At 41.5% G+C, this 26,706-nt stretch overlaps 1 protein-coding gene across 3 annotated transcripts in view; it reads right to left on the bottom strand.

Annotated features, from left to right (window-relative positions):
* The window catches only part of TOX (thymocyte selection associated high mobility group box), a 258,369-nt gene extending 232,716 nt beyond the window's left edge, over positions 1 to 25,653 (bottom strand). For 2 of the 3 annotated variants that reach the window (XM_066624058.1, XM_066624060.1), the window contains exon 1: positions 25,024 to 25,653. In XM_066624058.1, the coding sequence (XP_066480155.1) occupies positions 25,024 to 25,155 (132 nt within the window). In that variant the 5' untranslated portion in view covers positions 25,156 to 25,653. Of the gene's footprint in view, positions 1 to 23,142; positions 23,229 to 25,023 lie in introns of those variants that run through there. The other variant, XM_066624059.1, reaches the window with a different exon arrangement.
* Between the last annotated feature and the right edge of the window lie 1,053 nt (positions 25,654 to 26,706).

Genomic DNA, 26,706 nt, shown 5'->3' with positions numbered 1-26,706 from the left:
TGGGTTAAATTACCAGGCTTGTGTAGCGATGTAATACTGGGGGCGTGCTATCGTCCTCCAGACCAGAAATCGGATGTGGATCTTGAAATGAGGAAACAGATCAGGGAGGTGACAAGGAGGGACAGGGTTGTAATCAAGGGGGACTTCAATTATCCTCATATTGACTGGGTCAATTTGTGTTCTGGTCACAATAAGGAAACCGGTTTTTCTTGACGTGCTAAATGACTGTGGCTTAGATCAGCTAGTCACGGAGCCCACCAGAGGACAGGTGACTCTGGATTTAATATTGTGCGGTATGCAGGACCTGGTTAGAGATGTAAACATTACTGAGCCATTGGGGAACAGTGATCATGCTGCGATCCGTTTTGACGTGCACGTTGGGGGAAGAATACCAGGCAAATCTCTAACAAAAGCCCTTGACTTCTGACGGCCGGACTTCCCTCAAATGAGGAGGCTGGTTAGAAGGAGGTTGAAAGGGAGGGTAAAAAGAGTCCAATCTCTCCAGAGTGCATGGAGGCTGCTTAAAACAACAGTAATAGAGGCCCAGCAGAGGTGTATACCGCAAAGAAAGAAGGGTTCCACTACATCCAGGAGGGTGCCCGCATGGCTAACCAGCCAAGTTAGAGAGGCTGTGAAGGGCAAGGAAGCTTCCTTCCGTAAATGGAAGTCTTGCCCTAATGAGGAGAATAAAAAGGAACATAAACTGTGGCAAAAGAAATGTAAGAAAGTGATACTGGAGGCCAAGCGAGACTATGAGGAACGCATGGCCAGCAACATTAAGGGGAATAATAAAAGCTTCTTCAAATATGTTAGAAGCAGGAAACCCGCCAGAGAAGCGGTTGGCCCTCTGGATGGTGAGGGAGGGAAAGGGGAGATAAAAGGAGACTTAGAGATGGCAGAAAAATTAAATGAGTTCTTTGCATCTGTCTTCACGGCAGAAAACCTCGGGCAGATACCGCTGCCTGAACGGCCCCTCCTGACCGAGGAGTTAAGTCAGATAGAGGTTAAAAGAGAAGATGTTTCAGACCTCATTGATAAATGAAAGATCAATAAGTCACCGGGCCCTGATGGCATCCACCCAAGAGTTATTAAGGAATTGAAGAATGAAGTTGCAGACCTCTTGACTAAGGTATGCAACTTGTCTCTCAAAACGGCCATGGTGCCAGAAGATTGGAGGATAGCAAATGTCACGCCTATTTTTAAAAAGGGAAAGAGGGGGGACCCAGGAAACTATAGGCCGGTCAACCTAACATCCATACCGGGTAAGATGGTGGAATGCCTCATCAAAGATAGGATCTCAAAACACATAGACGAACAGGCCTTGCTGAGGGAGAGTCAGCATGGCTTCTGTAAGGGTAAGTCTTGCCTCACGAACCTTATAGAATTCTTTGAAAAGGTCAACAGGCATGTGGATGCGGGAGAACCCATGGACATCATATATCTGGACTTTCAGAAGGCGTTTGACACGGTCCCTCACCAAAGACTACTGAAAAAATTCCACAGTCAGGGAATTAGAGGACAGGTCCTCTCGTGGATTGAGAACTGGTTGGAGGCCAGGAAGCAGAGAGTGGGTGTCAATGGGCAATTTTCACAATGGAGAGAGGTGAAAAGTGGTGTGCCCCAAGGATCTGTCCTGGGACCAGTGCTTTTCAACCTCTTCATAAATGGCCCGGAGACAGGGTTGAGCAGTGAAGTGGCTAGGTTTGCAGACGACACAAAACTTTTCCGAGTGGTGAAGACCAGAAGTGATTGTGAGGAGCTCCAGAAGGATCTCTCCAGACTGGCAGAATGGGCAGCAAAATGGCAGATGCGCTTCAATGTCAGTAAGTGTAAAGTCATGCACACTGGGGCAAAAAATCAAAACTTTAGATATAGGCTGATGGGTTCTGAGCTGTCTGTGACAGATCAGGAGAGAGATCTTGGGGTGGTGGTGGACAGGTCGATGAAAGTGTCGACCCAATGTGCGGCGGCAGTGAAGAAGGCCAATTCTATGCTTGGGATCATTAGGAAGGGTATTGAGAACAAAAAGGCTAGTATTATAATGCCGTTGTGGTAAGGCCACACCTGGAGTATTGTGTCCAGTTCTGGTCGCTGCATCTCAAAAAAGACATAGTGGAAATGGAAAAGGTGCAAAAGAGAGCGACTAAGATGATTACGGGGCTGGGGCACCTTCCTTATGAGGAAAGGCTACGGCGTTTGGGCCTCTTCAGCCTAGAAAAGAGATGCCTGAGGGGGGACATGATTGAGACATACAAAATTATGCAGGGGATGGACAGAGTGGATAGGGAGATGCTCTTTACACTCTCACATAATACCAGAACCAGGGGACATCCACTAAAATTGAGTGTTGAGCAGGTTAGGACAGACAAAAGAAAATATTTCTTTACTCAGCGTGTGGTCGGTCTGTGGAACTCCTTGCCACAGGATGTGGTGATGGCGTCTAGCCTAGATGCCTTTAAAAGGGGACTGGACATGTTTCTGGAGGAAAAATCCATTATGGGGTACAAGCCATGATGTGTATGCGCAACCTCCTGATTTTAGAAATGGGTTATGTCAGAATGCCAGATGCAAGGGAGGTCTCTTGTTATCTGGTGTGCTCCCTAGGGCATTTGGTAGGCCGCTGTGAGATACAGGAAGCTGGACTAGATGGGCCTATGGCCTGATCCAGTGGGGCTGTTCTTATGTTCTTATGTTCTTATGAGCCATGTTTTTCAATGTCTGTGCTAAGAATTTTAGAAAAGGCCAATATATATCTAAAAATAGATAAGTCCCCAAGATGCCAATGTGATGCCATGCATTTTCTCAGAACTGCAGAAGGTAAAATAGAATAGTGCAAAAGATCTATCCAACAAACCAGTCCATTTCCTTTCTAAAATCTTTCTATGAAATTTAGTAATGCCTGTTTGCAGAGTCAATTGAAGTTTTTTTTCCCCACAGTGGGACAAATTTCTGAAGTCCCTCCTACTCCCCCATCATGGTTGCACCCTGCTAAATTCCCACAATGCACTATTTACAAAACACCCACCCACCCACCCACACACACACGATCATGTAATGCTTTCCACATCGAATCCTTATCTAAAGACTGAAAGCAATGATGAAAATATAGAAATAGGTATAACATCATCAAGCATAGACCTTGCAAGTGTTGCTGCATTCAAATATTCCAGTGTTGGGTAGCCCAATCCTGTATTCCCGGCACCCAGGGCTGCAGCAGAGCCAAAAATGGCTGCTGCTGCATCCTTTGTCCCGTTCCCCTGCGTAAGCAGAGTATCCCTGCAATGGGGCTACTCAATTCTATGTCAACCTGACATAGAATTTTGAGCATCCATGTTGGACCGGCAGCCTGAAACGGAGGCTCAGGATCCAGTGGAGCAAAGCTCCACCAGTCCCACCTCCCTCCCACCCTTCTCCCTCCCCCAGCAAACATCCTCCCTGACCTCTCCCTGCCCTCTGCCCGCCCACCCCTACATACCTCTCTGCTGGCTGATGGTCCGTTCGACCGCCAGAGACCGCCAGAGCTCCGGAGCTCACCTGGTGCTAGCCCAGCACCAGCCAGCACTGGGCTAGCACCGGTGCTAGGGCCCGCAAATGTGCCTTGTGGCACATTTGCGACAGTGCACACCAGCAGTGAGCCAGTGTATAGGATTGGTCCCTTAGTCTCAGCAAATGGACAGTGCTCCATCTAAACAAAATGATGGACATTTTTACTGAAAATAGTTACAAAAAAGAAAGAAAAAAACTATAGCCACCACTACTTTGAAATGACGCATTCACAGGTTACTCTGTCTATAAAAGGAAAGTTTAAAGTAGAATAGTAAAGAAAGATGTTACAGGGGGATACTTAATTTAAAGATGTAGATTAAAAAATATGCGAAGAGTACATGCTGTACTGAACACTTATTTTCTTTCAGCATGAAAAAGGTTTCATTTCTTTACTGACATAACTCTGAAAACACACTCACTGAATTGTGGTTAGTATTTTGTCATTTAAAACTATTATAAATGCTGAACACATTAAAAATGCAAAACCGAAAGAGAAGAAAGCACTTTCTTGGCACTGAACTGGATTGAATTGAAAATACATGATGATAAAACTGAGAGATGAGATAGTATTGAGGAAGAGCTGCTGCTGACAGCTATCAGTGGTCCTAAGTAAACAGACTATTTAAAATGTAACAAGAGCTCCAGGACTCTATTTCAAATTCTTATAATAAGGCATTGTGAAGGTGTAATCATAATCTAATTGCGTACTATGTTAAGAAAATATAAGATTGGTGAATTATTGCAAGCTGTGTTAGCCATAATTCCTTTCAAACATGTTTTGTGAGGTGAGGTTTTTTTAAAAAATTTTTTAAAGCAGACTTATCTTTTGAAATCAAGCAAAACAAACTCAAAAAAAATTAGCAATGCTATTGTAAAAACAGAAAGCTAAATTAAAAACCTGATGATCATGAATGATACAGCTTACATTATTTGCCATTTAGTTGTTCATTCACTGAAAAGATTCTTTGGAGCTCTTCACAGTCTGCTTTCATTTTACCTCCCTGAATAGTTTGGGGGTAAGCAGCAAGATAACTGAGTCTGCAGGTAACACCAAACTCCAGATCATTTATGAACAATTTAAAAAGCCCGAGCCCTAGCACAGATCCTTGGTGGATCCCCACTGTGCCCAATCCTATCCACACTTTCCTGGGAGTAAGCCCCATTGACTCTAATGCGATTTTCTTCTGAGTAGACATGCATAGGATGGCTGTTAATCAGTTACCAATCCATCAAATGCCCTGTACTCTTATTCCATGAGACTGCTAAGTTTACATAAAAATTTTAGGTGAGGGAATTTGCCAAAAGCTTTTTGAAAATCCAACTGTACCATGTCAACTGGATCGCCTCTATCCAAACAAGATCCCCTTCAATGTCAGAATGCAGCAAGAAAGCAAATTAACCTTTTGGTAAGTAAAGAATAAAAAAGCAATTTAATTTAGGTTACATCATCAATGATAAATGTATCTTCTGTACATCTACTCAGTTTGAGGAGAGCCCCAAGAACAATTTAGTTGATTCATCTGACAGCATCCTCTTAAGAACATAAGAAGAGCCCCGGCTGGGTCAGGCCAAGGGCCCATCTAGTCCAGCTTCCTGTATCTCACAGTGGCCCACCAAATGCCCAAGGGAGCATACAGGACAGCAGACACAACCTGCGTCCCGGTGCCCTCCCCTGCATCTGGCAATCAAAGGCAGCCTGCCTCTAAAACCAAGCTTACACATACCTACTATGGCTTGTAACCCATAATGGATTTTTCCTCCAGAAATTTGTCCAATCCCCTTTTAAAGGCATCTAGGCCAGATGCCATCACTACTTCTTGTGGCAAGGAGTTCCACAAACTAATTACACACTGGGTAAAGAAATATTTTCTTCTGTCTGTCCTAACTCTCCCAACACTCAACTTTTGTGGCTGTCCCCTGGTTCTGGTATTATGTGAGAGGGAAAAGAGTGTCCCTCTATCCACTCTGTCCATCCCCTGCATGATTTTGTATGTCTCAATCATGTCCCCCCTCAGCCACCTCTTTTCTTGACTGAAGAGGCCCAAACACTGTAGCCTTTCCTCATAGGGAAGGTGCCCCAGCCCAGTAATCATTTCGGTTGCTCTCTTTTGCAACAGAAGGAAGGCTCATAGCCAGGGAGACAGACCAGGGACAGACTGCACTTGCTCCCAGTGTGGAAGGGATTGTCACTCCTGAATCGGCCTTTTCAGCCACACTAGATGCTGTTCCAGAACCACCATTCAGAGCGCGATACCATAGTCTTTCGAGACTGAAGGTTGCCAACACACACATATCCTTCTTGAGATGCAGTGACCAGAACTGGACACAGTACTCCAGGTGTGGCCTTACCATTGATTTGTACAACGGCATTACAATATTAGCTGTCTTATTCTCAATGCCTTTCCTAATGATTCCAAGCATGGAATTAGCCCTCTTCACTGCTGCCACACATTGAGTCGAGACACTCATTGAGCTTACCAGCATCCCAAGATCTCTCTCCTGATCTGTCTCAGACAGCTCAGAACCCATTAGCCTATAGGAGAAGTTATGATTTTTTGCCCCAATGTTCATGACTTAACACTTACTTATGTTAGTTAGTTAGTAGACCTTTAATGGCATAAATACATCTATAGCAAATTCTACACACTTACTTAAGTTGAAACGCATCTGCCATTTTGCTGCCCAGTCTCCCAGTTTGGAGAGATCCTTCTGGAGCTCTTCACAATTTCTTCTGCTCTTCACCACCACTTCTTCACCGGAAAAGTTTGGTGTCACCTGCAAACTTGGCCACCTCACAGCTTAGATGTGCCTCCAGGTCATTTATGAATGAACGACACAGATATCATGAATGAATGACACAGATTTTAACACCTTGCTTAAGACACAAACAACAAGGGAATAATAATTCACAGGTGGATTTTTTTTAACATGGTGCACGTGTGACAAACTTGTTTGTGGGCTTGTTTGTCACTGTGATCAACTGCAGCTCCTAGCACTACATGAAGCCCATGGCAAACAGGACATATTCCTTGCAGGACACACATCAGGTGACATCATTCACCTGTCAGCTGATGATGATTCTAAGGGCAAAAACAGCTGGCAAGGGAAGATTTAAGGAAAAGACAGTGCAGGCACGAGCAGGAGGGCCAAGGAGAGATGGAGAGGTAAGAAGGGAGAACAGATATTAGAGAAAGGAGGAAAGATCAGGAACAACATCAGGACCAGAAGGTGACTACAGCAGTGTTTCTCAAACTGTGGGTCGGGACCTACTAGGTGGGTTGCAAGCCCATTTCAGGTGGGTCCCCATTCATTTCAATATTTTATTTTTAATATAGCAGACTTGATGCTCCCATGGGATGTGACTGCATTTGGAGAAATGTTACAGACCTGTACTTTGAACAGGCTACTATGTATATGCTTTTAACAATGATAGTCAATGGGACTTACTCCTGGGTAAGTGTGGGTAGGATTATAGCCTAGGATTGTTACAAATTTTCCTGCTTGATGATGTCACTTCTGGTCATGACATCACTTCTGGTGGGTCCTGACATTCTCATCCTAAAAAGTGGGTCCCGATGCTAAATGTGTGAGAACCACTGGACTAGAAGATAAGCAGAAGTGGGCAGAGTTGGTGAAGAAGGTATGTGGAGGAAGAGGATGAGCAAAGAGGGAAAGGAAAAAAGAGAGATGCAACAAGAAAGGATAGAAAGGACAAAGAGAGTCCAAGGGGCAGAAGGTAGAAGAAGCTGAGCTGGAAAAAGAGAGGAAAGCGAGGAAGAGGGGTGTTGATGTTTATATATCAACATATTTGAGACTTCCTACTATTGTATAGTCTCAGAGCTGAACTTAAATAATGATGTTCATTATTGATTTAATATTGGTACACTTGTAGAGTACAACAGGATACAACTTCACAGCTTAAAAATCATAACTTAGATATTACTGTAGGACAGCCAACACATTACAATTGGTAATGAAACTGTGGCTACAGCTCCTTGCCAAGACACTGATATTATAATTATGATAATTTGCTTTATTAAGAAAAAGATCTATTTACTTTCTAATGGAAGATTTTAAAGACCTTATTAGGGTTTTCAGAGAAAGTAAGAATGTACGTAATTAAAACTACAATATACTGAACTAAACTGTGATAAACCTTGCACAATGTTCTCCAGTGTAATTTTCTTTTAAGACATTTAAGCTTGACTGACCTATGGCATACACATAGGATGACAAATCTTCTTTATCTATCTCTCAGATAGCCAAACCAAATCCAATTAAAGATAATGTTTCTCAAATATTTGATTCCAAACCTGGAGCACAGTTATTTCTGGATCAGAGGCACGCATCTCAGACTCAAACATTCTTTTTTTCCTGAATCTGAATTCAAAACAATGACTAAGGGCCCAATCCTATGGATCTCTAGCACAGGTACTAAGCTCCAGTGCCAGCGCTGGTTTTCACAAACGTACCGTAAGACACGTCCATGACACCCAGAGAGGAGGGAGCACCAGCACCAGCGCAATGCCAGTCGGTGCTGGGCCAGAACCAGAGGGACATTGCCATGAGCAAGGGAAGAGCTCCAAGCGGTGGTAAGGACTTTTGGGGTGGGGGGAGGCATTCCGGGGCAGGGAGAGGGTGGGACCGGCAGAGCCCTGCTAAGCCATATCCTATCCCCTGTGTCAGGTGGAAAAGCCCAACACAAAGGTTCTCAAGTCTGCACTGGCAAAATAGCTGGCGCAGACTTTAGAAGCCCCATTGCGGGCTTTCTTCAGTGGAAAGGGACAAAATTCCCCTTTCCCCGAGGAGACCTCTGGCAGCCCCTGCTGGATACAGCGGAAGGCATTTTGGAGTGGCTGTACCTGGCAGCGCCACTGTGTATAGGACTGGGCTATAGACATCTTCCTTGCGACTAGAGGATAGCTGAGTTAAAAGTCTGCCAGTATCCTAACATCATGCTTCCCAGGCCCCACACTTCTTTGCCAATCCAAAGCAAAATTTTCACATCTCCTACCAAATAAGACATTTATTCTGTCAAAATGGCACAATCATTCAAGATGCAAACACTCTGAAGCAATCAGAACAAGGACGATGCATTACATGTGGTTTCTGCTTCCAACATTGGAAACCATTCTTGAAGACCAATGCACATTTACACAAAAGTAAATCATAGTGTTCAATGGATCTTATTCCCAAGTAATTGTACACAGGACTGAAGGCTTAGTTGTAGGGCCATTCAGCTACCCTTCAAGCAGATTCATTCCTATTGACTTAAATCTAAGAACTTTGAATGACTGGCTGATCAGACTGTTGAAAGCACATGTTACTGAACAGCACTTGGCCTCAGTTAAAGTTTCCATTCACTTTAAAGTTTAGTTCTGTAAGCATAGTGTAAGCATAACTTTTCAAAGCACATGCTACAAGAAAAATAATGTTCTGGCATTCCCTGGCCACTTGAAAATGAAATGAAGGTTCATAACCAAAACAGTCCTCTGCACATTTAAAAATGTTTTAAAACAAAAATATCCTAAGCAATTTGATATGTTTCTAAGAAAAATATCTCAATTGGTTTTATTTAAAGTATTTTGGGTATGGCTAACCTGTGATAGAGAGCTAAGCAGTCAGTGAATCTACTCACTCTGAAATGCACACATGATATACAATTAAAATCTCTATTCACATTCCTACAAGGCTGTCACTCAAGAGAAAAGCCTTTTTGACAACATCCAGCGAAGCGTACCAAGTAACTGCCAAATGAGAACTTAAACAGTAACAGTTTTGTTATCAGCAAGAACAGATTTTTTTTCAAGATTGGGTTTGGCTACTTTAAAAAAATAATCATTTCTGTTTAAGTGCAGGGTGCTTCTAGTAAAATAAAGTACACTTCATAAAGTTTGTGTGTTTCATGGGAGTAATCAGTATATGTGCCAAAAAAAACACACAAAAAAACCCTAGCAGAAGTAAGTTAAGTTTTTACTATCAGAACAAGGTTTACAAGATAGTTTTATTGTGGGCAGAGAGAAAAAAGTCATTGTCCCACCCAGATTTGGTTTTGATCACTGCTAGGTGCTAGAAAGATATTTTGCTCTTTAAAAAGTTTTGGTTCTAACAACCTTTTCCAATGAACATACAATCAGTGAAGTACACCAATTAAAACACAGAGAAATAGTTAGTGAAATATAGTTAGTATAGGTATATACTACTTACAATAAATTGCATTACTTTCAAAAATGAATATATGTGTATAAATTTTAATGTGCAATGCTCTCTAGAAAGCATTGTGTTCAGAATGTAAATAATTCCATACCCATAAATGTGCAGTACCCATTAATGCCTAATTCAATAATGCAGTTCCCTTCAGTATACTTTTTAGAAATAATCTTATAAAAAGCTGTGCCCAGTAAACATGTGCTTTTTAATCTGCTACTGGTATATATCTCTGGAGACAGTTGACCATGGGTTAGAGTTTTGTACAAGTTAACTTCAAATAGGCAGATATTTGCCTCCTTACCTATCATGGTCAGTGACCAAGGAAGAAAGCAGATGCCTCCTGACTATTAACAGTCATGACAAATTGCCTTGCTAATGAAGGTTACACACTGAAAGTGCCACAACTGATTAAACTATGATTTCTCACTCCCAGATAGCAAGCTATACTTGGGAACTCCAGCAGTGGACAACTCTAATGTTCTGCCAACAGGCCTTCAGGGCACAGTATGGTATTTAGAAAAACACACTGTAAATTTCATATGAATGCATTCTAGAAGATTGGGTATATACACACAACATGTTTTGTAGAAAATCTGATGTAACAACATAGGTCCAAAATTGTTGAGCTATATGAAATGGATATAACTTAACCATGTTAGCAGCCTTTATACTATACACTGCTTTACTTTTGGAGCTTTCCTTCTCCTCTCCCTTCCCCTCCCTCCAAAACATTTCTTTCGCTTTGCATTTCACATAAAATCTCTCTTTTGTCAGTCTCTTTGTTGGTGCAAAATTGGCAGCAGTTCAAATTCAAAGTACTCCTATTCATTTACTGACCATTAAACCAATGTCATTCTAGTTCACATCAGCCAGGGAGCTAAGCTCTAAAAAACATAAAAGGCTTGCTTCACCACTGGCGAATAATGTGTACATTTTTACAGAGCTTAAACCTTAATGCTTTGCCTGAAACTAACAATACAGTATATCTTATCATTCCTTTTTCACAAGCAAGCAGCTGCTGAAACGCTTGCCACTTCAAAATATCAATTGCTTGCCAGAGTTGTCCTCAACACACCCTGTCAAACTCATGTATATTGTGCAATGAAAATGCTGCAGCTCTGAAAGCTAGAAATTGTGTCAAATTCTACTTTAAGGGTATGAGGGGCAAAGAACAGTGTATGACAACCGTAGAGACCACAAACAATAGCAATGGGGCCAGACACTACATATATCACAACTGTGCCTGTACATACTTTATTGTCTGTATTATATATTTAACGCATGACAAATGAACTGTTGTATGCAATGTACAGCACAAATAAAAATCCCTTCAGTTAGTCAGGCTTTTCTCATTTTTCTTGATGATAGAAACATAGTTGAATTTCTCTGCTCTCTGAACATTTGTTTCCAAATCAAAATGGGGGGGGGGAGGGAGCAGAGAATAATGCAAGGTTATCAAAATGAGTAACAGAAAACAACAGACAATAGCACATGATATCAAAATGAGATTTTGTTCAGTTGCATCTCTCAAAGGAGACATAACCAGGGCTACCTTTAAGAATGTTAGGCTATGGAAGAAGGGGGAGAAGAAAAAAAATATTGCTATGCCCATAAATTACAGTACACCTAATTTCAATGCAGATAAGTACTGGCCTATTGATTTGCATGTTTCCTTGGCAAAATGGAAATCCCATGTGAATCTTCTTTGTCTGGAGAAAATATATTTTATAAAGCCTTTATGAATACAGAAATCCTTGACAAAAGGGAATGTGAGCAATAAATAAGTTACTGGCATATAACACAGTGTACCAAGTTGAAACCGAAATAAGAGTGGGCGCTCCTTCCATGTGTGCATGTCCACATATATACAAATGAGCAGCTCTACATTTTAATCATGATTACTGGACGCCTCCAAGTCCTCAGTACTACAGAGAGGTCCTTTTGTCCTATGATGCTAAACTAGTCCAATCAAAATCAAGCACTCACATTAAAGCAACATCTCAGTTTAATTGTACCATAGTTAGCCCAATGTTCACACAACACACAGCTTGCTAAAACCAGGGAGGAAAAGAAAATAGCAGTAAAAGATTAGTTGCAACATACATTAATCCATCCACACTACAACAGCGATGTCAAAAGCTTTAATATACAAGAAGCTATGAGTGTCATTATCTCACATACAGTTAACTAAAATGAATAGATATGCTTTTGAGGTGTTAATAAATATTTTGGAAAGAAAATAGGTGTTTTAGGTGCTTGGGGGTGCTGACCTTTCCTGTGTTTATTAGTGGGACAATGATGAATTATTAACACACAGCAGCTGTACCTGAACTGCTGCCACAAACATAATAGCTCTTTATAGCCATCAGGGGAGTGAGATAGGAGGCCTTTATTAACCACTAGACATGATTAGCACATTATGCAAACTTCAGTAGGCAAATTATCTGTTATTGAAATATAATGTTAGTTATAAGCAATTATCAACATGATTAAAAAATAGCAAAACTTTCCAACACAAAGTGAAAAGATTTTACTATTGGCCAAATAGTTATTGGAAATTTGCAAAAGTTGTCTGAGATTTCTCCCCCCTCCCCCCCCCCCAAAGCGATCTGCAAGAACATCTTGGGCTCCAATGAAAAAATCCAACACCATTTTTAAGGCTTCTGCTTCATGAATATTAATCTCCAGAATATAAAACTAAACATAAAATGAAACATTTTCAACATAATTAACTGACCTGGTTAATGAGCAAGGAACCTGATGTTTCTAAAACACATTTTCATTAAGGATACAAGTAGGTCTTGAAAGATTAGTGCTACAATAAATTTTCAAGAGTTAACTTGAAAAATAACATCATAATTTACTTCAAAAAAATAAAAAACTCAATTTTGGGAAAGATTATCCCATTATCCTTAGCAACTGAATACAGCACTGAGAGTCCATTATGAGCAAAGTCTTTTATGCCCCAGCAGAAAGTCATTAACATAAAATAAATCATTAACTATGATATTAAGCTCTATCTGTAGGTTTCTATGACCAATTTTAATTACTGCACTTGCCAAATGTAAAATGTACCTTTCACACAACGTTTTTCTTGCCATTTTACAATTATTTTCATTTTTTCAGCATTGAGTTGTGAGAATACATATAATGAAATCTTTTTTTCCTTAGTTGAAGGGTCTGCGTTACATGGAAAGCAAGTCTGGTAAAAACCATAAACTATTTCAGAACCAATTGAGAAATAAATTTACAAGATTCACATCATTTTCTGTAGAGGAAATAGAAACCAAATACAAAATCTATGATAGGCTGGAAGGATAATCACTATTCCAAAGTGTAAGAAGAACCATCGTTCTTTCACATACTTCAACTGCTACTCAAAGTTTGGGCTGTTATAGCAGCTGAGTTAGAATGCAACAAAGCTCCAAGTCATGGATCAGTGGCATTGGGGGGGTCAGCCACGTTGGACACTGGCCTAAGGGTCCACTATCTAAAAGAGCGCATCTGGCCAGACTGCCCCTGAACCATTAATAGCAGTACTGAATGCCCCACTCTGGTGGGCAGGCAGAGTATCATGATAGGTCCCAGTTGAGGACTTTGCACAAGGACCCCCAACAACCAGTCACCAACACTATCAGAATGGTGACCAATTATAATATTCTTAGAAGGAAAATCAAAGACTTTGCATACAGTGAACCCTCTAGTTAACAAACGAATGAGGGGAAGGGGTCCCATTAATGCCAAAAGTCCATTAAATCCAAATGAATTCAAGTTAATGGAGACAGAAATGTTCAAAAATATATATGATTAGTTTTTAATTAAGCAGAAAACTCTGTTTCCCAAGTTTATTAAATTAAGTTTTGTTAAATCAAGGATTCACTGTACTATTAAGGATTTACTGTACTATAGCCCTAATAACATAAGAACAGCCCCACTGGATCAGGCCATAGGCCCATCTAGTCCAGCTTCCTGTATCTCACAGCGGCCCACCAAATGCCTCAGGGAGCACATAAGACAGCAAGAGACCTGCATCCTGGTGCCCTCCCTTGCATCTGGCATTCTGACATAACACATTTCGAAAATCAGGAAGTTGCACGTACACATCATGGCTTGTAACCCGTAATGGATTTTTCCTCCAGAAATTTGTCCAATCCCCTTTTCAAGGCACCTAGGCCAGATGCCATCACCACATCCTGTTGCAATGAGTTCCGCAGACCAACCACATGCTGAGTAAAGAAATATTTTCTTTTGTCTGTTCTAACCCTCCCAACACTCAATGGATGTCCCCTGGTTATGGTGTTATGTGAGAGTATAAAGAGCATCTCTCTATCCACTTTATCCTTCCCGTGCATAATTTTGTATGTCTCAATCATGTCCCCCCTCAGGCGTCTCTTTTCTAGGCTGAAGAGGCCATTCGCCGTAGCCTTTCTTCATAAGGAAGGTGCCCCAGCCCAGTAATCATCTTAGTCACTTGTTCGTTGCCCTTGTTCATTGTTATTTGCAAATTGTTTAGTAATATAAATACTGAAGAGTAATGGGGTTAGAAGATGTGTATGAATAAACGTTTGCATGTTCTGGTTAGTTTAAGGTTCAATGATGGATCAGTGTCCAATTTCTGGTGGATCACGAGCCACCCAGGTACTATTTATGCCTTAATCTACAGTGCAGACACAGGAGCACTTAAAATAGATTATTTTTGCATTAACTGTTAAGAAATCTTGAGTCTGAACTCTTGCTTTATAAGTTTAGCACACACTAGTAGATCACGAAGATTTTTTTTAAAGAAGCTTCACATAAGATTCCTCAATACATCAAAGTACACTACATTTTTCTAATATGTCATTTTTTCTTGTAAAATAGACTTTTAAAAAAATATAAACTAAATTTTACTTGAACTAGGATGACGTGCTAATACACTCTATGTATATAGTAGGCTTCTTTGTATCCATGGGGGATCCGTTCCCAGATCCGCCCCTCCCTCGCCAATACTGATCTCCGTGGATAATGGAACCTACTGAATGGTCCAAACAAAAAACCAGAAGTGCCTTTCAGAAGGCCTGCCAGAGACTTCAGAAAGACACTTCTGGTTTTTCACTAAACCAAACCTGCTTTGCAGAATGTTCCAACTGGCCTTCTGAGGCATGCAGGGGCCACACACAACCTCCCTACACCAGTTGCATCCAAGAGGTCCTCTGAGGTCCTCCAGCATGGGCTTGCAATCCCCAATGAGTCAAATCCATGGATCACAAACCTGCAGATAAGGGTCGACAACATACAGTGAAGTGACTAATATGCACATCCAAACTAATGTATCAAAAAAAAGTTAGTAAAAATCTTGTTCTCATCCACAGGTGACAAAACAGTGACTAACGATCCCAGTAGAGTTTGATAATTGAAATTGGCCTTGGAGGTACACTGTCCTTTGCTCTCCCAGAATCAACTATGAGATCTTCCAGATCATTCTATACCTTACTCCTTTCAATAAGGAGCTCATGAGTTCCCCCTAACGAGTCCTATGAAATAACATCTTTGTAGCCCATACATTACACAGTAACAATTTAACTTTCCATTGTCCACAGCAAAAGAGGACCCTTTGTCTTTAGTCCATTTCTGCCTAGCCCACAGGTATGTACGTTTGGTCCCTGTTGCATATATGCAACTTCGGGCAGAAATGGCTTAAGCAATTAATCTTTCTTTGGTAGTTTCCTACTTTTTCTCTAATGACAGTGAAAACATTATAGACAGCACTGAGTCTAAAACATTATAGGGAGCGCTATCAGGATATGGACACGTTCTTGCTGTTAAGGACAATGGTGAGAAGGCCAATGCAATTTCAAGGATATTTCTTCCAACCTACCACAAGATACCCAACTAGCTACAAAACTTGTAAAGGTATTATGCTAAGCAGGAGAGAAGACTGTAAATACAGAGGGAAATACATCTTTCCTTAGCAAGGAGAAAGCCACCAAAAACACTGCAGTTTCTGCACAATAACACCTCATCTATCTTCCAAAACTAGAATTAGCTTCACCAGCGAAGAGATGGAGGGAGTTCACAACTTGCCCATCACATGTACAGCATGCATGTCCAGCAAATTTGGAACAGCTTCTCATATGAACCATGGTAAACTCTGACTCACCCTGAATGACTCGTACACGTCATATGCAACTATCAATCTCTGGATGTTGTCAGCACCTCTTCTCTGGCAGAGGAAAGGTGGGGTATGTATGTATAAATACATACATTGTATAAATACATACATACAATTCCTTTAAGATCACTTCTGATACTGAATGGCATAATATGAGTAGATCCTACAAATGGAGTATTCAATCACTGTCAAGTTTGTTGGGGGGGAGGGTAGGAAGGGAGGAGTTGCTCATCACCCATCTACTCTTCTAGCAGACATGCACTAGCTATTAGCTGATCTGATATGAACATGCACATCAACATGAGACTATGCATGAAGCTATGGAATTCCCTTCCCCTTGACTTAAGAACTGCTCCCTCTCTTGAAACTTTTCTGCGAGGCCTGAAGACCCTTCTGTTTAGACAAGTCTTCTGAGTTCCCGGCCTTTTTAAACATCTTTTCAACATCTTTTAATATCTTTTTAAATACCTGGTTACAGGCCTGATTCTTTTATGATTTGCTGCTCTATGCTCTTTTTACCTGACTACTTTTTATCTGACTACTGTTTTTATGATATGTTGTTAATATACTTTTATCTGTTTTTAAATTATGTTTTTAATTTGTTTTAACCTTGTTGTAAGCCGCCTTGAGTCCCTCCGGGGAGAAAGGCGGGTTAGAAATAAAGTTAATAATAATAATAAGTAGGAATGCAGCTTCTATAAGGGAAAACAAAGAAGTTGGTTAAGCTGAGGAAACTGCACATAAAGCTTAGGGAAAGGATAAGAAGCCAGACTGAGAAAATTTAGTAGGAAAGGTCACAGGAGATAAGCAACAGGGTGGCTGAAGTAGTAAAAGTAAATAAGGAGTGATTACTATCCAGGAACCTGCAGGAAGGATAAGTGGAAGAAAGAGATACTGGAATGAGCAAAGAGTCCAGGATACAAGTAAATAAAATAACAGAAGAATTAGGAAGATGCAAGAGAGTAAGAAAGAAAGTTGAGGGCTGGGAAATGGGTTCAGAGCAGCTAAAGAAACTGGGAGAAAGAACATCACAGGTTCAAAAGCAGTAAACTAAGAAAATGATAATTAAAGGCTTGAGAGTTGAACTTAAAAAACCAAGTGGCAAATATTAGGAAAATACATCACACAGAGCCTAGGGAAAAGTTGACTGATACGCCACTGGCAGAAACAGTACGAACAGGTAAGAGAATTGCAGTTCATGGGAAACCATAGGACAAGAGTGAATACCATATTGGAAGTGGCTCTAGCTCAGTGGTAGCATGCTGCTTTGCACGCAGAAGGTCCCAGGTTCAATTCCTGTCATCTCCAGGTAAGGCAACCAGAGAGAGCCACCAGCAGTCAATGTAGACAATACTGAGCTTGATGGTCCAACTGACTCAGCACAAGGCTGTTTTCCCATCTTCCTCTGGAGCAAGGAAGCTAAAGAAATATGGAGGAAAGGCTGCCAAATCTTATGTATTAACTAATCAGCCAACCTTGCGCTGTGGGCGACTAGTGCAATATTAATAAGATACATTTGACTCACTACTCCGGATTCATCTGCTGTTTGGCTCCCTCTCACTGAACTACTGGCAACCCAACAAAACAAAATGAAGAAAAACTCAAGTTATTCAAAAGTAAAACTAGATGTTATACACTACAGTGATTTTCAGAAAACTATGCACAGAATATATTTCAACGACATATCCAGCAATTCTACACAAGCAAATATTCAGACTGCAAAACTCACTTATTATTGTAAAAGATTCATTTCCATCCCACATTCTGTATTATTTATATTCATTAAATTGCATGCTACGGTGTGTATGAAGAAACACATCCAAACAGAATTTGTCTAACCTAGTGCCAAACCTGGATGTAGTTTTTTGTTGCAGAGAAGATTACAACATTGCTATTTTCAAACCAAACGCTGCAGGGAAAAACATTATGACCAGAAAAATCTCATTCAGGTTAAAGCGAATTCCATGTCTTGCTGCCTATAATTAACTGTCTGTTGGCACTTGCATTAAGAACCACATTTTCTGATCAGTTTATTACTCAGGTTTCTTAATGAAAAACTATTCCTTGGGCAAAACATCCACAAACATCATTTTCATAAAAGGAAAAAAAAGTGTCACTATTACCTCAACAAAAGAGAGCGAGAATGGAACAGAATGCACGTCTAACTTCTATTTAAAGTGGTACAACACTGGTCAAAATCTTCCTTTTAGTAGGAAGATTCAGTGTGCCCTATTGTGTGGTCTTGTTTCAGGAATTCTGGTCTATCGCCTAAAGACAGTATTCCAACACTAATCCTAAACAGACACAGCTCAGAGCAAACTTTATTGGCATTTTGTGTACTAGGTAACCTAGTCTAGGTTTATATCCCATGTCAGAAGCACAGATATATTTGATTACATTAAGAGCTGGCTGACATTTTTAAAAAAAATTATGTTATTTACCCTCTCACTTTTTAACATAAAGACTACAAGACTGTAAAGAGTACTAGAAAAAGGTTGGTTGTTCTGTCTGTGAAGAGAATGTGTCCTTTGGTACCACCTTCAAGATAGGGCCCTGAGGGCTGAAAACCTCGAACTTCCTCAGATAAATTTATGTATCTATCTTGTCATCATATAGAGTTGGTAAGCGGTAGAGCTTGCCATAAAAACCTGGTCTTTCTGAAGAGGTTCACTTCACACCTGGTTTCCCTACACCAACCCAATCAGAAAGGCAATTTTTTTTTCCAGCCTTAAAAACTTGTGATGAAAGGAAATCCAAAAATGCCAAGTCCATTCACAGGAATAGTTTCCATAGAGGTCTCCATCATGCACAGGCTGCCAAAAAAGTCACTGCTCACAGATAGGTACCTGGGTCAGGTCTTGCTCTATACTAATGCCACTCAAAATGCATGTTACATTAAAAAAGACTAATAAAAAAATGTCATATGTGTTTTCATTAGGTTGTATCCTAAGTTCAGTCAGTCATGGCTAAGGAGGGAAGTCACAAATCCCACTGATTTAAATTTAGGATATAATCCATTGTATTTGGGAAGATACTCAAAGACGTTTTCTTTCCTTTGCTTCTAACAACATTTTCCAACACTATTCCTCATCTTGACACTGTTCAATACCACGAACAAAAAAGGAAAGGATTGTGTACTTTGCCCACTCCACTAACACTGGGTTGTACGTAACACTGGGTTGTATGTATGCCAGGGGACCTCAAGGTTGCAAAATGGGAAGGGGTGAGCCTGCCAAGGAGATCATCAGTTATCCACCTCCTTAGTCTTGAACTATTGGTAGTGCCTTCTGTACAAAACCAACTGTAGTGTACAAAACCAACTGGATAAAACCCATTTTAAAAAAATATATATATAAATTATCTTAAGCCAAAGGGTACATAGACATAGTATGTGTATTAAGTTCTAATAAGTTACATCATCAAATGGAATTGGCATTGAGTTTTAAAATTAGAAATGTAGACATTATTCAGATAATTGGGTGACAACTCTAATAAAATGATTAAGAAAACCTTAGGCAACTAATCCTATGAGTTTTAATTGACTAATCAATTAAATCTGCATATACTTGTGCATTAATAAAGCAATGACTTCAAATGAGAAAAACTTATTCTTTGTGTTTAGATTTTGTATGTGTTATAGCAAGCACCATGTTAATACACAAATGAGGGAAAACGTCTCTTCTACAATGGAGTCTGTCATCTGTACCTTTTATACATATCTACATGAAAAATAATTGTTAGATGTATTGCCTGATTAATCAGTGGCACCTTTGTGATAAAACGAGTTTTAATCAATCAATTTAATTCTCTCTTGCATTACTCCTAAAGTCTTCTGAAATACAGGTTTTTCTCCATTCTGAGAAACTTGAATCTAATGGTATTTTGAAGACTTGGGATTGAAAGAAAAATCATACTAATCTCTAACTCAGTCATTTTCAACCAGTGATGTGGCACATTGGTGTGCCGCAAATCGTTCACAGGTGTGCCACAGGAGTTTGGGGGAGGGTTATTTATTAGTAAGGCCATTGGGAGATGTGAGCCCCCCCCCCCGCCATGACAGTGCAGTGTGCCTTGTCAATTGTCCAAAAAACTGATGGTATGCCTTGACTAATGCCTTGTCAGTATATCATGAGATGAAAAAGGTTGAAAATTGCTGCTCTAACTTAAAGTTCCTTAAAAAACTTCAAAGTTTGTTAAAAACACTAACACATAAAATCAATGAAAGAGGATCTGATGAACTTGTATTAACAAGAATCCACAATATATTGAGTAAAATGTGTTATGGACACACCAAACACCCTTTCAAGACAGCAACAAAGAACAAAAACAAAGTCAACATCCATTTTGAATCCACCCCCTCTTGCACAGATGTGCAGAAATCTCTCAAAAATATTGCTACATGAGCACTTTAGAGTTTTCCTAAGAGAGTTCTAGAATTTGGCTATTTAAAACAAATGCTGGGGTAGCAGGTACTGGAAACAAAGCAAGCTTGGGGAGAAATAAACATCCTTTAGACATTTCATAGAAAGCAATACAGTATCCAAGTTTTGGTCTAGTATGATAGGAGAATCTTAAAATACTTTTAGTCCTTTAGCTCTTTGACAAAGATCACTATGTTGTAAAACATTAACTTCACAATGTGCTCTTTTTTTACTGTTGCAGTGCTACTCCCAGTTTGATTAGTCTAGTTTCCCTTCCCCCATCACCTTATATTTTTCCACTGCATAGACAATTATAAGGAAATAAAGAGTAAATCAGTTGTAGCTTTCCAAATCTATGAACTAGCAAATTTCAAGCAAAAAATAGTCAGTACTATACATAATTTTGCAAGGCTAACTACTGAGACCAATAAAGTTCATTTTCACCATCCCCTCTGTATGTCAGTATCCCTGTTATTACCAGTGTCTAAACAAAATTATATTAAAGCAGAACACTTTGACTGAAATCCTATTTATACTTTCCTGGGAGTAAGTCTCATTTAACACAATGGGACTTACTTCTGAGTAGACATGCATAGGATTAGGTTGTAATCATTCAGCAGTGTGGGAACTAACAGTAACTTGCAAAAATAAGTGATCATTTCTACACTCAGTTAAAACAGTGTCTAGAGAAGATAAGTGTTCTTCTTATATGTGTTTAAACTGAGTTAATGAAGTCTCTAAACAGCTAAAGACCAAGGGATTATTAGAACTCTGCTCACAGATCGTGCATATCCAACATAATTGTTTCAAAGAAAATGTAAGCATACACCTCTCTCTCCTAAACTACCATCTTCCTAGTCCAAAAACCCTACTATAAGTTTCAGAGATGAACCTTATTCTCACAAGTCTAAATCTGTCTGTCCATTCTATGAGCCTCACAATGTTATTTCAAAGGTTGACCTATATACAGCAGCATACCATCCATTCTCTCTGTTTGTATAAGTGATACCTCACACAGTTGCCATAACCAACATTGTTTGCATTGTTCTTTTACTTTTCTCTCTCTGGGGTTCAGATGGGAAAGAAACATGACCCGACGCAATATGTACAAAGCACACTACGCTGGAAGGAAAAACATGGCAATGGCCAACTAAAATGTTTAGGGACATCATGGTAAGTTTATAAAGAAAAGGTCTCACTCATCTTTTGAAACAAAGACAAGCAACAGAAAAAGAAGCAGAGTAAAAAACTGAACATTACTGCATGTCGTTTAAAACATTAACAAAGAATGATTTATTATAGCTAGATGCAAGTCTAGATAATATCAACTCTTATGCAACATTTGAACTACATTATATGTACCCTGAGATTATTCATAAAACTTACGTTAATTGATTGCCAATCATTTGTGACAGGTTTGTAAATGCTTACTGATACGGCACATTTTCAGGTCACAATCCATTTAGAACTTCTCGTGTTTATGGAGGATTACTCCAAAGTTCAACAAACAAGTCAGTGGAAACTTTGTCATGCTATGTATAATGAACTTGAAAATATAGGGGAAACTGTGGACACAGCAATGATTATTCTGGTCAATTTGAAAGGAATTTTGTCTGACATGTTAACAGTGTTGTGGAATATAGGATGACCTTTGCATTCAGTTCTGTGCAGCCATCAAATTAGATGAAGAAGATGCAGCATTTAGAAAAATCTATCAAACAGCAGTTGATAAAAAGGAATACTGCACAAGGTGAATTTTTACAACCAGCAACTACAGGACACAAAGTAAAGGCTTTGTAACAGTGTTAATCATCTTGGATGGATGGGGCTGAGGGAATGGAAAAAAATGAGATGTTCAGTCAACACATGCCTCATAAGGGCCCAGCCACCAAAGCCACTCTGAGACCATTTACTATAATCAATGATCATTGGCAGGCCTGCTTAACAGAGACACACACTGCTTGAAGAATGTGCCTTGTAAGAAACATTCCTGGTATGTCACTCCTGAGCTTAAACAAAAACATGAAGAAATAGTCTCACAACTGTGCATTTCTGAAATCCATTATCAGTTCTGGCTAAGTTAAATAGAGTGAATCATCTGTACAGTTCAATAAAAGTTTTCTCCTTTCTATATAGCTGGACTTAACTAGTAAGCTAATAATAATAATTTTTAAAAGCTGAACTAGGAACAGAGGGTGAGGAGCGAGGAAAAAGCTTTCTAGCTTGTATTCAATCAGGAGTGATATCCACCCAAAATGATTTAAAGCACTTAATTGGAAAATGATTTAATATATTAACCTAATTCCTGATTTTCCAAAGCATTTAACTTTTAAATTAAATCTGGCCCACCATCTTGAGTATGATGAGCAAAATGTGTATTCAAGTCATTACCTTCTTTTCGAAGCTTTAAATCACTGATAGATTTAATAACCGTTCGTCCAGTTTTCATTGCCAAATGGCTCTTCAGGCACTTTGGTGCTTATGTCATTAATTCTACCCAGTGCTTCTTTACTTTTCAGCATGGCAAGCTTACAATTCACAATAAAAGATAATAGAGATTATATTTTATAGTGGAAGTCACTGAGTGAAAGTAGTTCTGTAATAATCATTGCTGAGTACTTTAAGAGCCTTAGTACATGAACAGCTTAGCACATACTAAGGGGGGGCCCATTTCATCTATCCAAACTTCAAGTCTTCTTTTCCTCTCATTTTCCATGACAGCATACAAAGGAAACTTTTGCAGAAAAGGTTCTACTTGCTGTCAGCCAAAGGGTCAAGAATTATAGTCCAGCTGATCACTGTGTAGAAACGTACCTACTACAGAATGCCTTGCAGTGTCGCCCTCAGGTTTCCAGTATAAGAAGTCAGAAAAAGACTGCAAGTCCCTAGCTTCACACTTGTCTTCACCAGGGATAAAAATGGGTTCCACACATCATGAATGGCAAATGAGATCATGCTGGAAATATTTCCTGAGAAGTGAAGCGGGTTTTTATCACAGCGCAGTAGTTTGTATTCTTTAAACAAGCAGCCAATGAACTCTATATCACTAACACTGGGAGCATTTGCTCAGAGCACATGCAGTATCCTATGAACACATACACACAAACCCATGAAACTAGACAAAACACAACAGTGGGGTTTCTTTCCCCCCTCACCTTCACATATAAAGTGACACACTGCCCTTCCATAGCATGACAGTAACCACCTACATCTCCTTGAATGCTGTAATGGTTATAAGGAACAAAAACGGAGTAGAGACTCATCTAAAAGCAAGAAATAGCAAAAGTGCTGATTGTGCAGATGGGGCTTTTATACAGCACCCAAAAACATCTGGTGCTGCTTGCAAAAGCACCAGTCTTCCAGAGCAAGCTTTTAAACAAAAGCCTAACAGGTTTAAACAAATCTTACTACAACTGCTTGCTCACAGCTCCACTCATGGGGGTGTGTTCCAAGTAGTGTTTATGAAAGCTTGCACTTCCTTCTTATTTCCTATTACCAGTACTGCCCATTCCACAGCAGCGGGGGGGGGGGGTGTATACCACACACAGAATCACAGCTAAAGCTCAAGCCAAAGATAGAAAGAATATATGAGAAAAAAGAACCACCTTATTTTGGGAAACTCAAATTATCACAGCACAAAAGTCACACCAAACCCTTGGAGGTCTCGCCTCTTTTTCTGCACTGGTCGTGCCCTGCTTTGCAATTTCTCCCTCCTCTCTAGAGATCAGCGAGAAAACTTATTTTTTTCTGAACAGAAACCTGGTTTCAGCACAACTGCATCAAGTTACAGGGGAATTCACTCTGTTTGATTCTGGATCCTGCCCCACCACAACAGCGTACCTGGGGGGGCAATGGGGCAAATACCCAAAGCATCAGGCTTGGTGGGGCCCGCCATTCATTTCAGTCTCAACTTGTCATTTTTCTGATTCTGAAATTCCCACCACCACCAAAAAAACACAACTCTTCAGGCACAGGCTTGTTGCTAAGATCTGACATACACACCAACGTGTAAACATGGCAATGTTTTGTCATTGTGAGCCAAAAGTAATACCAAGGAGCTTATAATGGGGGGGGGAGAGAAGAAGAGAGTTTAAACCTCCCACATAAGCATCCAAATCGTGTGTGGAGACACTACTTAGAAGAGACTTTCATGCTTTAGCACTGCTGGGGTCCACTTGTGAGGATGCTCCCATCCCATTGATTGCCACGGGGCTTGCTCCCAAGTAACCCGGGTCAGGACTCCAAGAGCCCAAAACAATCCCTCCCCCATCAGCTCCCCCACCAACACCACGATCAGTCCAATATTTTATTTTAGAGCTGTCCAGGCTAGGATGGACAGAGAAGCTTGCAAAAGGGGTTCTCTTTTTGCCAGCTCACTGCAACCTCCCACAACTGCTGAACAACAGGAAAGCAAAACCCCTTCTGCCCCCCCCCCAGATATGTTTTTAAAGGCACAGCGCTGATGCTTTTCCTGGAGTACTTAGCTCAAGCCTGAGATCCGCCTGGCTTCAAGTCTCCGGCTGTAATCCTCTGCATGCTTACCTGGGAGTAAGCCCCACTGATTGTAACAGGGCTTGCCTCTGAGTAGACATGCACAGGATTGGGCTGCAAGGCTGCAATTCCCCAAGCGACAGCTCTGAATGCAGCCCCTTGGAGAAAAGGAAGGAGGAGAAGAAAGCAAAAGCGCAGGATCACCTTGTTGCAGTAGTAGGGGTCCAAGCAGGGAGACGGTCCCAGGCAAGGAGTCTCAGGAGCGGCTGCAGACTGGGATGGTGGTGCTGGTGGAGGAGGAAGAGGTGGCGGTGGCGAGTAAAACCTCACGTCCATTGCACTAACACATCAAGCAAAACTCCTCTTCTTCCTTCTTTTGCTTTAATGGTGTTGGAGCAAAAAGGGGGGGTGGAGGGAAGCGCTGACAGACACACCAAACAAAAAAGGCACCCAAACAAACAGAGGCCCCCAAAGCTGGAGGTGCCTGGGAAGGAGGAGAGGCACCTTCCCTACCTCACATCCGTTGGTAGTTTGTAACCGAGGAGGGGGAAGGGGGCAGAACTGCTCTCCCCCAAAGCCAGGGCTGGGAGGCGCCCCCCACCCGACCTCTGCTCTCCTCCAGGCAGGGCAGGTAACTTCCAGCGAGGAGTTCTGCTCTCCGCACACACTACAGCCTGCCTAAGCGCCGGGCAGGAGCGCAGAGCTCTCTTGGCAGAGTTGCCTCTTCTCTGTTTCGGACACCTGGATTCTCCCCACCTGGAGGGGCAGGGAACAAAAGGAGCCGCTGAGGAGGAGCAGAAGCGCGCCTGGGATCCCGCACGGCCACCTCGAGTTGCAGGCTGGAGCGGAGAGAGCGCGCGCGAGAGGGGCACTGGGCGCGCGCCGCTACCGCTCTTGCACCGAGCGTGCTCCACACAAAGGAGCTGGCGAGGCTCTCTCGCTGCTGCTGCTGCTGCTCGCCGCGGAGCGCGCGGGCCGAGCGCAGGCAGGCAGGCGGCGCTGTGGCATCCGACCTGCCGCTTCACGCTCCTCTCGTCCTCCTCCCCGACCCCCTGCTAGTTACTATGGTACCACTAAGCGCGGCGCCAGCGCTGGAGGAGTCAGGGAAGGAAGGGGGTGGCTGGGGCTGAGCCAGGCTGGACTCCCAGCTTCTGGGCTCAGCGCAAACCTTGGACCCCTGCCGGTAACCTCCGAGAGAGGGGGAGCATGTGCAGAGTGCAAAGGAAGGAGATGGGCATCATGGCTGGGGCTTCGTTTGAGTCAGGTTGAACTGCCAGCTTCTGGACTCAGAAACTTGATCCCTGCAAGGAATTTTTTAGAGAGTTGGAGCATGTGCAGAATGCAAAGGAAGGAGATGGGCATCATTACTGGGGCTTAGTTTGAGTCAGGTTGAACGCCCAGCTTCTGGGCTCAGGCCCTGGACCCTTGTCAGTAATGTTATAGAGAGGGAGAGCACATGCAGAGTTGGAGCATGGCAGAGTGTGAAGGAAGGAGATTGGTGTCATGGTTGGGGCTTAGTCTGAGTCAGGTTGAACTGCCAGCTTCTGGGCTCAGACCCTGGACCCCTGCAAGGAATGTTATAGAGAGGGGGAGCATGTGCAGAATGCAAAGCAAGGAGAGTGGCATCATTACTGGGGCTTAGTTTGGATCTGAAGGCCTTAGGATTGGACCTCAACAGGTGGGAAACCCTGGCCTCCGAGCAGCCCGCTTGGAGGCAGGCTGTGCAGCATGGCCTTTCCCAGTTTGAAGAGACACTTGGCCAACAGTCTGAGGCAAAGAGGCAAAGAAGGAAGGCCCATAGCCAGGGAGACAGACCAGGGACAGATTGCACTTGCTGCCAGTGTGGAAGGGATTGTCACTCCCGAATTGGCCTTTTCAGCCACACTA

The sequence above is a fragment of the Tiliqua scincoides genome, chromosome 4 (genome assembly GCF_035046505.1).
Source record: "Tiliqua scincoides isolate rTilSci1 chromosome 4, rTilSci1.hap2, whole genome shotgun sequence".
In the NCBI taxonomy this organism is placed as follows: domain Eukaryota; kingdom Metazoa; phylum Chordata; class Lepidosauria; order Squamata; family Scincidae; genus Tiliqua; species Tiliqua scincoides.
The sequence above is the reverse complement of the archived record's forward strand: the minus strand, read 5'-3'. Positions and strand labels throughout refer to the sequence as shown.